This window comes from Helicoverpa zea, chromosome 25 (assembly GCF_022581195.2).
Source record: "Helicoverpa zea isolate HzStark_Cry1AcR chromosome 25, ilHelZeax1.1, whole genome shotgun sequence".
Taxonomy (NCBI): Eukaryota; Metazoa; Arthropoda; class Insecta; order Lepidoptera; family Noctuidae; genus Helicoverpa; species Helicoverpa zea.
Genome location: NC_061476.1, coordinates 4,506,989 through 4,523,292, shown reverse-complemented (window position 1 = coordinate 4,523,292; position 16,304 = coordinate 4,506,989). Strand labels below are relative to the sequence as shown.

General features: G+C 36.9%; 2 protein-coding genes across 3 annotated transcripts; one reads left to right on the top strand and one right to left on the bottom strand.

Moving 5' to 3' along the window:
• Positions 1-20: 20 nt before the first annotated feature.
• On the bottom strand, positions 21-2,369 carry LOC124642563 (beta-1,3-galactosyltransferase 5-like). The gene is made up of 2 exons (XM_047180994.1): positions 1,386-2,369; positions 21-1,201 (listed from the first exon to the last, which is right to left on the bottom strand). Exons 1-2 carry the CDS (start codon positions 2,122-2,124, stop codon positions 927-929), a joined length of 1,014 nt encoding a protein of 337 aa, XP_047036950.1. The 5' UTR covers positions 2,125-2,369; the 3' UTR covers positions 21-926.
• A 169-nt stretch (positions 2,370-2,538) lies between these two features.
• LOC124642560 lies at positions 2,539-8,140 on the top strand. 2 transcript variants are annotated; one of them, XM_047180989.1, is made up of 5 exons: positions 2,539-2,749; positions 3,739-3,825; positions 4,052-5,557; positions 5,713-6,465; positions 6,771-8,140. In XM_047180989.1, the coding sequence occupies exons 2-5, from the start codon at positions 3,759-3,761 to the stop codon at positions 7,820-7,822; spliced, it is 3,378 nt and encodes a 1,125-aa protein (XP_047036945.1). In that variant the 5' UTR covers positions 2,539-2,749; positions 3,739-3,758; the 3' UTR covers positions 7,823-8,140. The 2 variants fall into 2 exon arrangements, with proteins under 2 accessions (XP_047036945.1, XP_047036944.1); XM_047180988.1 differs by having other exon boundaries at positions 2,565-2,749; positions 6,768-8,140.
• Positions 8,141-16,304: the final 8,164 nt, after the last annotated feature.

The following is a 16,304-nucleotide window of genomic DNA, read 5'->3' as shown; positions in this document are numbered from 1 at the left end:
TGAGATTTAAAATACATAGGTAGTATTTGGTATAACATCTATTTTACTCAAGGCACATTATTACATTTTTTTAAAACATGGCAACATACATGTTAACATAATTATGCAATTTATAATTACAACATAATAATAAAAATATTATTCTTAATTATACATTATGCAACAACATCAATTTTTATATTTTCACACGGTTTAAAAACCGTAACATTCGTTTTTTTTTTTTATTAATTTTAAAAACGCATTTTACTAGGAAACTAAAGCATAGTTTCCTAGGTTACAACCATTCTAACATAAGATTTACCAAAATTCAAGATATGGCATTACAGATCTTTGGCAAAATAAATATAATTTCCTAACTTAAAAGTTGTCTCTAAAGAGTTTTAACATTATAAATATGTATAACTTTGTCTATTTAATACTAAATAATGACTTAAATATAACTATCATAGTGTTCTTTAGTAACTGTAATAAATAAAATGGCTATTCAATTTGCAACTAAAAATAAATAGCGAAAGCGCCATAAGAATTAATTGTTCAATATATCTTACTACAATAATATTTATGCTAAATTTAAAAAATGCAAAACTGCAAATGCATAACTTACATAGAATGTAGGTATTTATAAATGTTTATTACTTTTTTACGCAAAAAAAAAACAGAAAGGTTTTTAATATAACTTGGCAGTACATAGCATATGTATCAGAAATACTAGAAGATTTTTTTTATCTTTGTGTAAGAAATAGTTCCCTCTATGCCTACTATGCCTAGCAGATGATCTGTGATAAGAAGCTAATATAAAATGGTCATAAGGCCACATGCACGTCACAGTAAAACAACTTGTACTACCTTATCATCATACAATGCAAAAAAATACTGGCAAATATAAAATAACAGTGATTTTACAATCCTAAGGTATGACATAAAACTTATGCAGGAATAGATGACCAAATGTCTATGATTTTATCAGTGCTCAAATCTGGAGGGCCGAATACAAATGGACCAACATATTTAGGTCCAAAAACTTTTAACTTGTTGACACTTGATTGTGTTAATATCAAGCTGGATAGAGGAGTACGGGCTACTCCGATCTTTTCTGCAATGACTCCGGTAATGTGGACATCGTCTATCCAGAAATATGGTGTTGACTGAGCTGTTTTTAGTAACCGAGGTATGACGTCTTGAGAGTAGAGGATCGCCCAACCTGGAACATTGTACAATTTGTCTTAGATTTGGAATATTGAACAATATTTTATAACTGTAGTTAAGAGGTAAGCTTTGTAGAGCTTATATATATAAGAGCAATCTTTTTTTTTTTTCAATAATAAACACAATATTTTTTATTCCATGTACTAATAACAAATATTTAAAAAACTATAAGTACCAACCTGCACAGTAAGTAGGATAATAGTCAGATGAATATTCTTCAGTGGTCACCTTCCATTTAGACTTTGCAGACCTTTGAACTTTTGCATTTTCTAAAACCTGGCAAGCAATGAGGTCTTTAGCCCCCCATGGAGACAGCTCCCTAGCCAGGAAGTGGGTCATCTCGCGAGAATTCACCACAATATCATCATCAGTCTTCAACACATACTTTGCTTTTGGACAGTGGTGCGCTACCCATTTCAAACCCATAACATGTTTATAAGTCATGTTTCTGTAGACATCTACAAAGTTTCCTTGAACAATATCACCATACTTGATGCTCTCATTCTTCACTTGGTTCGACACAGTCACGTTCTCCGGTTCTCCAATCAAGAACACCACTTTAGTGGAGTCATGATTCCGGCCCCATGTACTACGTATCACCATACGATTTTCATGATTATTAGGGTTTGAGGAAATAATTATCATTAACAGTAACCCACTAGGATAGTTTTTACATGGTTGTGGGTTAATTATAAAGTTAAATTCGTTAACATCTATCAATTGATTGTAATTATCCTCAACTTTTATCTGGGTCGTGTTAAATGGTCCTAAAAGACTAAACTTTGGGTCTTTTATACGGACAATATTAGGGGTAGTGCTAGTATAATACTTGTATAGGAGGGAGAAAGCACAAATTGTGAATAAAATCTTGTGAAGAGTGATCATTTCTAGTTTTTCACTGCGTTGTCCTTCCGCCATAACGTATAATGAGGAATAAAATGTTTAACTATCTTCTCACCATCCTATAGTCACGAACATATTAAAGTGCAAACGCTATTATTTGTCTTAAAATAGTTACACACTTAATTCATAAATATTGATATGATAAATAAATAAAATGTTTCGCTTCTTATCACCACTGACACCTGAGTCATATCATATCTATCTATGGTAATGATAAGAGGGTGACAACAGATAAATATTAGGGAAGGGGGTGACCACAGATTTATAAAACTTTTTACAAACAAATAAAACCGTCATTTTTGTGCACGACTGTACTCACCTTTCGTGCAGTAATAAAATAATTTGAAAAAGGTTTCTTTTTGAAAAGTAAGCGGGGCATTTTCTAGTATTGCAGATATTCCTATAAGGCTGTTAAAAATTATAATATTGAATAATTTGTTAATGATACCATCTGTGTGTACTGTCCTAATTCGTAGTGGTTCAAAAATCAAAATGGCCGGCCGAAACGCTTCAGTGTGAGTTTTAATACCGCATTGCTGCGCTTCTTTTGAATAAATTGTTTTGATATCCGATCAACTTTCTGTGTTTTGGCCGCCAATGTCAAATTGGATCAAAATAAATTGTTGGGTTTATTTTATTGGTAAGTATTTCAATATTTATATATTACAAACTCAGAAAATTGGCTGTCCAATTTATATTAGGAACGTACCGAAGCCCTAGTGTTTTGTTTGTTGTTCTATTTTCGTGTATCCTTTGAAAACATACCATTTTAACGCAAAAACTTACTTATATGATTCCCTCAGTAAAATCTGTTGATTTCTGTGTAAAATCTAGGTCTTCTATGCATGTTTCGTTAATGGGTGACATACAAAAACTTGCGACGAATCACACAATCATGACCGGTGTTTTATACTACGAAATAACATTTTTGGAAAATTACTGCTTCTTATTGACTCTTTCGGTTTCATTTTGAACTTACAGACTTGAAAAATTGTTATTTTTTATGAATAACCTTAATAACAATCTGAAATATAAAGATGACCTTTAGGTCATATCATACTGTTATTATTGATCAGCAAATCATACAATGTAACTACTTAAAAAGCCAAGGGTGTTTCAGTGTTTAATACTGTAATATGACTTAGATATAGATTCTCTCTGCCCTAATTATCATCCTTCTCCTGCTCTTATACCAATTTTATAGTTATCGGCAAGGATAATGAGCTCTCGGTGGAAGAGTGGGGATCGCTTTGCGCACTGTACCCTTATGGCAATAAACCAATAAATCACTTCTGCGCTGAAGGTCAGGGCTCAATATCCTTGCAGATGATTATATTTGGGTTGGCACTGCATGACTTCTTCTAAACTCCTGTATGCAAACATAGCTTAAAGGTTTATATGTGTATGACACATTAATATTTATTTTTATGTATGTCAATGTAGTATGTACCAATGTATATTCAAAATTTGTATACCAATTGAGCGATGAGACATACTGTACTTTATGTAACTTTACCAAAACACCTGTACCTAATACCATGTTTCTGTAAATAAAGATTCTTTTTCTTAAGAACCCATATATCTTCAAGAGAAGATGATTAGAAGTAATAGTATTTTTTTGTTTTTCAGGTGAGCAACCATAGAATGAAATGGAGTCCATAGTTGTTAAAACTGAAATGCAACCCAATGGGGAAATATTGCTCTTCTATGTTGATGGTAAGTTCTCATTAAAATACATTTTCAAACATTAGAAATCAATCTTATGACATTTTAATAATTCAAGCTAATTTTCCCTGTAGTGTGGCTAGTTAGAACTATATATTTATAATTTTCATAAAAAAAATGTGAGTTTAAAATACCGTGATATGATGCATAAAAATCTTACACAAAGTTTGTTACAACTTTCATGGCCTAATTAAATCTCCAAAATATTAATTTACAGAAAACGGTGGCAATGAGGAAGGTGTAATAACAACAGTTGAGAACATCGAAAACCAAGCAATACAACTTCAGCAAGATGACTCTTTCATCATACAAGATGTCGGAGACGATTCTAATGAAATGAACATCAATCTATCAGCACTCACTGACAACTGGACCGAGGAAGACACCAAGAGACTTCTTGTATTCTACAATGATAACAAACAAACTTTTATATCTGGAACAACTAAGAAAAAACATCTTTGGACTGTGGCTTGCAAGACCATGCTTGTTGGTAAAACCCCAACCGCATGTGAAGCTAAACTTCTCAGCTTACAAGCAAAGTACAATGAAATCTGTGGCCATATACAAAAAGGAGTCTATATAAAGTGGCCATATTTTGAACTATGCCATCAAATATTCCAAGATGACACCCCTGTTATCACAGTTGAAACCTTAAACACTCCAGAACCACAAATTATCAAAGTTCCCACTTTAAAACAGAATTTTGACAATGTAATGGTGGTTAAAAAGGTGAATAGTCGAGCTGATGAGAAAGTGGAAACAATGTTAAACTTGTATTTGAAATACAAGAAGAATTTTCAGGAAGAGTATTGGAGGCGGGGGATATGGGAGACTATTGCGATAGAGTTAGGAGACGATAATGGTGAATATTGGCAAAAACGCTTTTTGAACTACAAACAGCACTATTTAAGATTGTTAGATAAGAGACGAATGAACGGCTCTGAAGGTATCAACTGGCCGTATATGGAACTGTTTGACAAAATATTTGAAGGCGATGAAGAATTTCATAGAAAATATGTAAATGAACAGTACACTTATATTGAAAATGAAGCTATTGCTGTAGTAGAGGAACAACCACCCACAGTTGAAGATTGGGACAGCACTGAAATGACTGTACTAGTCAAGTACTGCTTTGATTGCTTTGAAGAGTTTGAAGACCCTACGATACCTAACACTTTCTTATGGAATGAGATAGGACGCCTATTAGATAAGACTGCTGACCTTTGCAAGTCGAAGTATGAAGAACTTAAAAACGAGCACTTAGACAAATATATCGCGGGAGGCTACGACTTACGTACAAGGAAAACTATTGAGATATTATTTGACAACCTGGTATCGAAAGAAGTTGAGGTTCAACTGTCAAAGGTTACCAGGAGGCCTGAACTAGAGGTGTGGAAGACAGAAGAATTGGATGAACTGGTACAATTCTTCTATGAGAACGTAGAGATGTATAAAGACACCATCTGTCACTTTGTGTGTTGGGCAGCTATAGTTAAGAAGTTGAAAAGAACAATGCAGAGTTGCAGAAGCCAATGGGAAGATTTGTTATGCCTGTACAAGACAATATTGAATGATAAGAAGGAAAATCCTGATATGCAGATAGATTGGCGGTACATAGAGGTCTTTGATAGGATATTTGATTATGGAATGGATACAAACTTGCTTTCAGGGTATGAAAATTTGAAGAATCATAATAACACTGCTGACTCAGGCATGGTTGGTGGTGAGTATTTAATCTGGTTAAAATGAACATACCTAGTTCAATAGACAACATATTATTTATTTTTGTAGGAAATAAAATGTTTATTTTTTTTTTATATATAAAATGATGATGATGTTGCCTAAATAATTTTTAATGATTTTTCTTTCACTTTTCAGTAAAAAAAGTAAACATCAAAATGGAGGACTCCATAGAAGAGTTTAGTGAAGATGAGGAGTGTTACGACGAGCGAGGCTTTACTAAACGCACCAAACGACGTTCAGGAGACTCGAAAGCTTTCAAAATCCTTGAGTACTACCAGAAGAATAAAGATAAGTTCTCCACAACGAATAGAAACAAACATTCCTTGTGGGAGGTATTGGCTAAACAGCTGGGAATTTCAGCCACACAATGCGCTCACAGGTTCAGAAACCTTAAACAGGTTTACACAGCATATGTCCAAAGAGAGATTAACAAACCAGAGATGCCAATTCTCTGGCCTTACTACGCTCTCTGCAAAAAAGTCTTCGGCTACCGAGCAATAAAATCGAAACTCAAAAACGGTAAAATAGATTCTGACGACAGCGAAGACTGGTCAGCAAAAGAAATAAAGCAACTTTTCAATTATTTCTCACAAAACTTTTATGAAATCAACAATAATATAGAAGATGCTACCAAATGGTCAGACTTGGCTGGTGAGATAGGTAAAAGTGAGAATGCTTGTAGAGAGAAGTTTCTTGAACTTAGAAAGTCTTATAGGAAGCTGAAAACTATGAGGACAAGAAATCCTGATGTCAAAATATCTTGGAAATATTTTAATATGTTTGAAAATATTTATAATAGTAATGAGAATGGTGTTGCTGAAGGCATGGAAGTTGATGAGACATATGCTGAGGTGCCAATGGGATCTGATGAAAAGAACGAACAAGAAGGTTAGTACAATTTTTTGGTCTCTCTTTGTTCTGAATTTTGTTCTTTTTGTGTAAAATGCAAATGTTTTATCATTTCTCGGTTGCATTTTTTTGTGAAAAAGTTGTGTGTGAAAAACAATACACACATACTTCTACATTCTATGTGTGACTTGGTCCTTTATGGTTAGTTAAAAAAAAAAAAAAAACAATAATCCACTTGTTTGGGTAATAGTGCCATAATTAACATTATAGTTATTGCCCAATCACATCATGACATGTTAATTGTAAAAAAAAATCATTATATCAACCAATTTCTATTCCAGAAGACGATTATCAATGCATCATAGTTATACCGGAAGGTCAAGACTTGTCAGAGATAGAAAACGCTCAATTCATAATACAGGAACAGCTAGAGACTGAATCACAGGAATCTATCACGGAAGAACCACCAAAACCGGTGAAACTCGTCAAGTGGACGAAAAGAACTAAAAAGAGGCTACTTATCTTCTACATCAACTACATACGATCACACAAAGGAAAGGAAATTATTCCCAAAGAGATGTGGGCAGAAATAGCGGCCAAACTACCAGATAAAACTGCACTTTCATGCAGAAAAATGTTCGCGAAACTCAAGGCAAACCATAAACAAATAGACGAAACAGACCCTAATGGCAAGAAAACTCCTTACTACACTTTAATGGAGAAAGTAATGCGACTAAAACCAAAATTCGCTAAAACACAACAAAATAAAGCATTAAAAGACGGAAAAGTGTACAAAGATGTATCTTTACCTGATGACAAAGTTATACAAGCATTACAATATTATTTAGAAAATATTGAAGATTTTGTTAGTCCCCGATTTGAGAAGAAATATCTATGGACTGAATTGGCAAACTACATTTGTGAACCTGTTACAAAAGTGTTTAACAAAATAAACTATTTGAAACAATCTTACATGAATAAAAATGCTAACGAAGTTACAGAAAAAACTCCTTTTGAGGACCTTCTAAAGGAGATATTTGCTAAAGAGATAGCAATCAAACTAGTTTTAGAAAATCAACCGAAGCCTGTTATTGAAGAGTCTTGTACGGAAGAAAGTTGGACAGACGAAGAGACAGAACAACTTTTAGAATGGTATCTAAGTAATTTGGATAAATTCAAAAACCCCAAATTTGTAAGAAGCTACTTATGGATGGAAGTTTCTAGTATATTGAATAAAAGTGCTATCACATGTTCGAAGAAAATGTCTGAAATAAGGACACAGTATAGAAATATGGTGAGGGAGAGACCAGAAGAATTGAATGAATGGAGATTCCTTGATCTTTGTCAGAAAATCTATGGTACTGGAAAGAAAGGGGCACAGGCTAACACTAATTAAAGTTTGTTAAGTAGTTTTCTAATTAGTTTATTTTTTTTACTCGTAATATCTGGGTTAGTCAACAGTATCTAATTATTGTATAAATATTCCTTTTTCCTTCTTATTATAATTTTGTATTGACTATCAAAAATTTCCACTATGCGATCTGTCTGCTTATTTGTATCCTATAATAATGACTGTCTGGTGCATTATATTTAATAATATAACTTAGTAGAACCCTAGAGTACTATCATGGAAATTATGTTAGCATTATTGAAATGTTAATTTAGTGTAAGGCGAAGCATATAATGTTATTCTAAATAAATAGATACGAAGTTATATCCGTTTTTAGGGTTCCGTACCTCGAAAGGAAAAAACGGAACCCTTATAGGATCACTTTGTTGTCCGTCTGTCTGTCTGTCTGTCAAGACCCTTTATCTTAAGAACGCGTGGACGTATCAAGCTGAAATTCACATGAAATACTCGAGTCTATTGTCCCTTTAGGCTGTGAAAATATCAAGCTTCTAAGCCAAGCCAATCAAAAGATACAACCGATTATGTCGATATTATCAACAAATTCTCGACACTCGCAAAGGAATCAAAACCTACAGGGTACTTCCCGTAAACTCAGAATCTTGAAATTTGGCATGAAGCATTGTTATATAATGCAAATATAGGAAAAATTGCGAAAATCTCATTTTTTTTGTTATATAATATAATAAAAATATTTTAATAAAATGAAACTTACTACCTTATTTCTCACGAACGAATAAAGGTACCAAATTGAAATTTATACCAAATACCTAGGTCTATTGTCCCTTTAAGCCAGTGGTTCCCAAACTTATTTTGTCTACTGCCCACTTTGAGAATAAATATTTTTTTAGCGCCCCCCATTTTTTCACTTATTTAAAAACCACTATAACTTCGAATTAAATTAATTAATTATTGTGACCTATATATGTTTATTAACGGAGAGTTCTAAAAGAAACTTTTACTATAACCCGCAACTTGAAACCTGAGCGCAGGTAGGTAACATACCGCGGCGCTTAGGTCTCAAGTTGACTCTTACAGTGGCGGCGTAGCATCGGGTGGCACCCGGGGCGGACTACCTATTGAGCACCCCCCAAAAAAACGACAAAATATGGTGCAATGTGGTCATTCATGGTGCTTTTTGCCTGGTTTAACATAAAGAAACCGGAGACAGATCACTGCAAACTTTTGAAGCGCTAGCGAAGCGAGCCCGTAATTTTTGAGTTTTGGGACATAATAGAACCCAAACATGTTTTACAAAAACCAGTCACAAGTGAAAAAGCCGCGAGCGCAGCGAGCGCGAAATTTTTGATTTTTTGAAGAGTAAAGTACCAAAACAAGTTAAAAAAAACCGCGCAAATTGTTTAGTTTTGGGGCACAAAAGTACCTCAACAAGTGTGAAAAAAAAACACTAACGAATTAATTTAAGTAAACCGGGAAAAAACATAAATAAACGAGAAAGAGAGGGGTGACAGCCGGACTGGCACCCCTCCAATGCCGCCTCGACGTCATGCCTTGTTTGCGCATGCACTGTTGTAGTTTTGTTTAAAATTTGAATAATGAAGTGAACCTAGGCTTTGCAGATTAGAATGGCACCCTCAGTGACTTGTCTCTTCTGCCCGTGCCATCCTGGTCGTACAACTTGAACCAGCCGACTGATACAGGAATTCACAATTCGGGTTATTTAACAAAAACTTGTTAAAACATGATAGATATCTACGAGTACTAATAACTATCAAAATGCGAAAGTGTGTCTGTTGCCTTTTTATTTGTTTGTTCCATAGATACATACCTTAAAAACGATTTATTGATTTTATTCAATAGTTTTACAAAATGATCTTATTATAGGGAAACTAAGTATCAAAATATTCATCCGCATCGCTGTCAGCTGGGATCGTGCCCAAAAGGCTGGCTGCATTGCCACGCTGGATGGCAATGCATATCCTTTGACCGAAGTATAGGCCAGCCCTTTGGTCACGAGTGGACTCCACTAATCGCTTACTAATTTCTCGAAAGAGTCTGTGGGCACTTGGGCCCCATGGTCCCAGGGATTCAACCCCAAACGGCTCAAAAATGCAATTGCCGGTGAGGTTTACATATTTGTGCCGCTTGAGGTTTTCCGCGGCTGCAGCAGCTGCACCGACACAGCTCGCCGTACTGGGGAGGTGGGAAGGTGCAAGGGTGTCGACGCAGGTTGCGTCCCACACCAAAGACCTTCCCATCTTCCAAGGCATTATAGACATCCCGTCTGGTCTCTTGCCATCGTCGCGCGCCAAGCCTCTGGGTTCTAAAATGGCTGGCACTCCGGCGGTGACAAGAGCACGACGGATAATGTCATTTATGCTGGCGTGTCGTGCCATGCGACCAGCACTTTTGCTACAGGAAAGACCATGGTGCCCAAGGCGGTCCACAGATTCACCGCACTGGCAGCGATGCGGAGCCGCAGTGGGAGCGCCGAGGCGCTTTGTTTGTTTGTATCTACTTTAATTACGAAACGGAGCGACCGATTGACATTGACATGATTTTTATTTTTTCTATATTCAGTAAAATAGGATACATGACAGATATATGAACTACGTGGAGAGAAATATAGAACCGAGTCTGAGCAATCTTGTAATTCATATTAGTTGATGTTCACAAGTCGTTGTCTAAGAGGCCTCCTAGCTAAATAAAATTACAAATCACCCCCCAGGCCTCTACACAACGCCCCTATTTTCTTTCTGGGTCTCTTACCGCCCCCCTTGAGACCTGCAGCGCCCACAAGGGGGCGTTATCGCCCACTTTGGGAAACACTGCTTTAAGCAATGAAAAAATCAAACTTCTAAGTTAACGCGATCAAAAGATACAGCAGTTTTACCGACACCTTAGACGAATTTCCGTCACACGCTAAGCACTGCTTTAAATCATTCAAAGGTCATTGGGCACCTTAGTATGAAAACCATACCCAAGGCGGATACGAACGAAATATAGCACAGTATAATGATAAAGGCATTTACTATGGCATTAGTCGCATCAATGTGAACCATGGGAATCTAGAGAAAATCAGGTGAAAACATCAAATATTTTCCTCATTTCAATGGGGAATTTAAACGACCAAGTTTGACGGATTTGAGAAATCATTTCTTTGTAGTGAAAGAGTATACTCGCCGTTTATTTCCATTGTCATCAGGTCAGGATCTGATGATGGAAATCCTGAGAAATCGAGGGCAACTATCAGAAATTGTAGGCATGCATAGGATTAAAACTTGATTCTCAGATGTATGTCTGGTGATACTATCAAACAGTGAAGGTTTAGAGCTTATCTGATGATGGAGACGTGAGAAAGTCGAGAGAACTCTGTATGTTTTAGTTACGTCGTGTTTGGGCTTATATTATTCGTATTGACGAGAACTTTTCACAAAAGTTAAAAATAAAAACTTTTTACAAAAAAAAAAACAACTTCTAAAACAACAAGAAAACTGTTTATATGCATCGGTCTAGATCTCGGTGGTTAAATAAATATAGATGCATCCTCTAGACACCGACTTCTAGACCGATGCACCTAACATCTTTTTAATTTCTTTCTTGCTTTTGTTTTCTTGTTGCTTTTTTATATGTTTGAAGTTGGATTTGTTTGTAAAATGCTACAAAATAAAATAATGCCGACTTTATAAAAGAAAGAAAGGGACAGAATTACACTTTTGTCAAGGCTCTAGAAACGTAAAGCCAGCAGCCCCGAATCCTACTCTCTAGAAGTCGTTGTTACCTACAATTCGACAGCTACAAGTCGTCAGGCGGTCTGCTTTAACCCAAGTTAGTAGTGAATTCTCATCACCTAAAATAAAATAAGCTCCAACACAAGGTTACGTTATAAATTGTAAAGGAGTTCCCATAACTATATCTGATCTTAGCTGTCGATCCCACAATGGCAGTCAAACCTATCTTTGTGGAAAGTCTTCGCCAATACGAATAAAATAAGCCCAAACACGTGGTAGTTGCAACATACCGTTCGGGAGTTCCCTTGACTCTCTGTAGTCTCCATAATCAAATCAGCTCCAAACCTTCACTGTTTACCAGTACCCTCAAAAATACACTCACATGTCTGGTTATGACTCGATGCGTGCCTACAATATTCAAGAGTTGCCCTCGATTTCTCAGGGTTTCCAGATCCTCATCAGATCCTGGTCATCCGGATTGGCACTCTCCTTCTTTATGAAATGTCTTTAACAATAAAAACTAGCATTGCAACCTGTACAATCCTCTGAAACTGCTTGTCTTTTATATTTTTCAAACGATCCTGGACATTCGTCTCCATGGAATTTTAATAAAATATTTATATTCAAAGAAACGTCATACCATTCTCCACGATTTAAAACTACTTTGATTCATGTCCGCCACTTTTTACAAAGCGGGTCAGATATGCCCCATGACCTTTAAGACATAATTAGTTATTTTCAATCAGATTTCTGAATGATGACTATATAATGTTGTATATAAATAACTTCAATAAAATAACTTTTACAAGGTACTGGCCTACTATTTTAGTTATATTATAAAATAAAAAATATTAACTATTTTGATTCTCACGAAATTACCATAACTATGATTGTTCTAAACTGAACGGTTGGCGCGAAACTCACTTTTTATCTATACAGCATTTGTACGGAACCCTCGGTGCGCGAGTCCGACTCGCACTTGGCCGGTTTATTTGTTTATTTTTGTCTTCTAAACGCCAGCATTGGAATCGACTGCTTAGTGAAAGTTCCAAAGTTCAAGTTACGAGTCTATCTAAGTTAGACCCAAGTTTACGGACACCCTAAACGGCAGTTTTCATAAACAAACTGTTTATTTTGGTTAAACGGTTTTTTTTAAGAAAAACTGTCGTTTTTGTTTTTGGCGAAAATGGGAATGGAAAATTTATTTCCAAAATTGGATTTGAAAATATCCAAGCGTAGGTGTACCACCAAAATGAATGAGCGAAAAAAGGAATGATAATAAAATCGATATCCATCGATAGCTGTGTCAAATAGCAACAAGTGAGACAAGGCCGCGAACGTTTGACTCGGCCGCGGTGGCTGTAATCCTGTTATGAAAACCGGACATAGGGTGGTAGCATAGTGGTATTCAAAGTACGCTTATAAAGACACTAAACATCCCACTTTACCGATAGTTACTGAACTTCCCGCCATACATCTCCGAAACAGCTTTATCAGTTCCGGAATTGACGGAAATCTTTATACATTCTTTTTAGCTATATTTGGTAGTTAATGAGCCAAAGTTGTAGTACCCAGGTAAGTACTGGGTGAATCGCTCGTGGTTTCCGCTACCCGCTCTCAGTGAAACCCCAGCCTTAGCTACTTTTCACACTTCAGCAAAATAGGCTTCGATACTGCTGAAGGCAGTCCTGTCTCCTCGAATTTATAGAAAAAAATGTTCAATCTTTATAAAAAAACGCTCCAAACTTTTCATTCAAAAATATTAATGTGACAGTGAATCTTTTTTCGAAAATGGGCGTCGTGTGTTACGTTTTAAAACTATAAACTTTAAAAGTGTTTGTGTAAGCGAAAATAGTGATTAATTTGATTATAGTGTGGTATGGATTGTTTTCGCTTCATTGAAAATAGACAGTGAATCATGTCTTCTCTTTCTTTTGCGTAATATTTCAGTTTGTTTTTCGTTAAATTATAGATTAAATATTAATTGATACGGTTATACAAAAGCGACTCCCGCATAGCCTCTTGCAGAAGAGGGAACAAAGAGTGGTGTCAGATTTTACGGAATAAGGACGGTAATTCTGTCAAGAGGTTTCGTTGCTTCCAGATACAGGATGTCCATAAAGTCGGTTTAGAAAAAGGTCAACCGTTTTCTGAAATGGCTTAGGCTGTTGCCTATCCTCAGTTTTATTAGGTACTAGCTTCTGCCCGCGACTTCGTACGCGGATCCTGTCCCTTATGCCAGCGACTACGGGGTCAGCAAAATCAAATATCTGAATAGTCTAATATTGAATTTTAAGGGCCCGTTGACTTGGAAACAACGGAATACGCATAACCATTAGAAACGTTCCATATATTTAATTTTTATACTTTAACGGCAAAAGCACAGCAGACTAAACAAAACGCTGAGAACTGAACCGCAATAGACGTGACCATAGGGATAAAAGTGGTGATTCTAATTAGTCCGCATTTAAGTTGTGAGTGGCAAAAATATTAGGTACACGTATTATTACGTAAAAAAACATTAAATAGATGACAAAGTCGTGGTGACTTAGTGGAAGTCGTGGTGGTTTAGTGGGTAGAGAACCAATCAAGTACGAGCGTCTCAAGTATGAGCGTGCGGCTTTGATTCCAGGTCTGGCAAGTGCCTGCCAATGCAACTTTTCTAAGTTCGTATGTACTTTCTACGTATATTTTGGATACCAATGACCGTTTTTTGGAGGGGATGTTAAACTGTAGGTTCCGGCTGTCATTGAACATTCTTGGCAGTCGTTATGGGTAGTCAGAAGCCAGTAAGTCTTACCAAGGGGTGTTGGGTTGAGCGGGTAACCGGGTTGTGGAGGTCAGATAGGCAGTCGCTCCTTGTAAAACACTGGTACTCAGTTGCATCGTGACTGGAAGTCGACCCTAACATAATTGGGACAAAGGCTCTGGAGATAATAACCACAATAATTATGAGATACAGGCACCGCAAGACATCTGAGGCTGATGACGGGGAGTAGCGACCCCGCGGGGCTATATATACTGAGTTCTCCAGGGAGAGTATACTGTCCCCCATCTCCGGCCGGTCGGAGTGAACCATGACGGGGGTAGGTCTCACGCCTCTGGCTTGGCTTGGCCGTCCAGAGTGGAGTCGCTAGAGCAGGATTAGTAGCCCTGCTCGGAGGGTAGGTGCCTCATGGTAAGCACAGGGAGCGCGTAATCAGCGTTTAAAGTCCACCGAGGTATCCTCACCCTACAGCCGCTCATGTACCTGTTGCCCTCTTGTTGCTATTCAGTGACTGGTTCCCGGGGGCCCAGTAAGTGAGGTGGCAAGTCTCCACCTGCCATTTTTACATGTACCTAATACATTGTCATCCACTAACATCCCATCACAATAGCCCAAGTACTTTTCCTCCATAGTTAGCAATAGTTTAGCACAGAACCGGGGATTGTCTTTTTTTAACGACGTCCACCGGGGATTGTCCTTGGGTTCATTTCTATAGTGTATAAAGGGATAATCGTCGGTTTTGTGTCACCATTTCATTAAAGTTGTCTCAAAAGGGCTTCGGCGTGTTGGCTTCGGCTCCACGTTTACCTCCCAAAAATTCGGAACTCTGTAGTCCCGAGGTCTGGAAGAGACATACAAAATAATAATGAGATATAACGCAACAAAGTCGGAGAGTGGGGGCTCGTGACGCCACGTCTAGGTATGTAAAATTTGTACTAAGCAGTGACTTAACACAAAATTCAAGCGTGTTGTATCTTCGTTATTATTTGTTTGTGAGAGAGAGAAAAGAAAAATACGTGTCCATTATTTTAGGGTTATCTAAAAGACGGACTAATTACTTTTTTTGATTCGCCATACCTATTTCATAACATTCATTTCTATACATTTCAAGTGTAGTATTGCTCTTGAAGTTCCACATCAGGTGTTCCTAGGGCTGCCATCTCGAATTTCGCCAAACCCAGACAAAGATTTAAAAAAACCCGGACATTTGACGTAAATCGCATTTTTTCCCCGGACGGGTACTCTTACACCGAATGAGGTTAGTGTTTTGTATCATAATGCCGATAAATACGGAAATACAGTTAGGTGCTTTCTTACATGAAAAGTGTCCGAGTTTTCCCCGGACGCTTTTTGAAAACCCGCCCGGACGTCCCCCGGACGGGGTCAAAACGAGGACAAATCCGGGGAAACCCGGACGGATGGCAGCCCTAGGTGTTCCAGATCTTCGATGTTTATACGTCAATAGAGAGTGCTTATCAGATTGAACCACTTTTGCTAAAACGTCATATCTTCATATGCTATAGTCTAGCAGGGCCCCTGGAGTTCCACATCAGGTGTTTTAGATCTTCAATTTGTATAAGTCAATAGAAAGTGCTTATCAAATTGAACAACTTTTGCTAAAACATCATACCTGTATATGGTACAGAGAAGCTGGGCTCTTGGGGTTCCACATCAGGTGTTCCAGATCTTCAAATTTATTATCTCAGCTGAAAATGCTTATCACATGAAACAATTTTTGCCATGGCACCATTTTTGTATCTCTTATAGTTTTGTTGGTCTGTTGGAGTTCAGCATCAGGTCTTCAAGTTTCGAAGATAAATTATAGCCTATATGTTGACCAGGCTTAATACTGATACAACAAAGAAAAAATCATTGAAATCCGTTCAGTAGTTCGGAAGATTAGCGTGTACAAACAAACAGACATACAGACATACAGACATACAGACATGCAGACATACAGACATACAGACAGAATTTTTTTTTTGGATTTGTGCTCCATTACTGTTTCTAA

Coding starts and splice junctions, on each gene's coding strand:
- LOC124642563 (XM_047180994.1), bottom strand. CDS start 2,124: ATGGCGGAAGGACAACGCAGTGAAAAACTAGAAATGATCACTCTTCAC. Junction 1,202..1,385: donor TTATCCTACTTACTGTGCAG/GTTGGTACTTAT, acceptor ACAATGTTCCAG/GTTGGGCGATCCTCTACTCT.
- LOC124642560 (XM_047180988.1), top strand. CDS start 3,759: ATGGAGTCCATAGTTGTTAAAACTGAAATGCAACCCAATGGGGAAATA. Junction 3,826..4,051: donor ATTGCTCTTCTATGTTGATG/GTAAGTTCTCAT, acceptor ATTAATTTACAG/AAAACGGTGGCAATGAGGAA. Junction 6,466..6,767: donor TGAAAAGAACGAACAAGAAG/GTTAGTACAATT, acceptor TTTCTATTCCAG/AAGACGATTATCAATGCATC.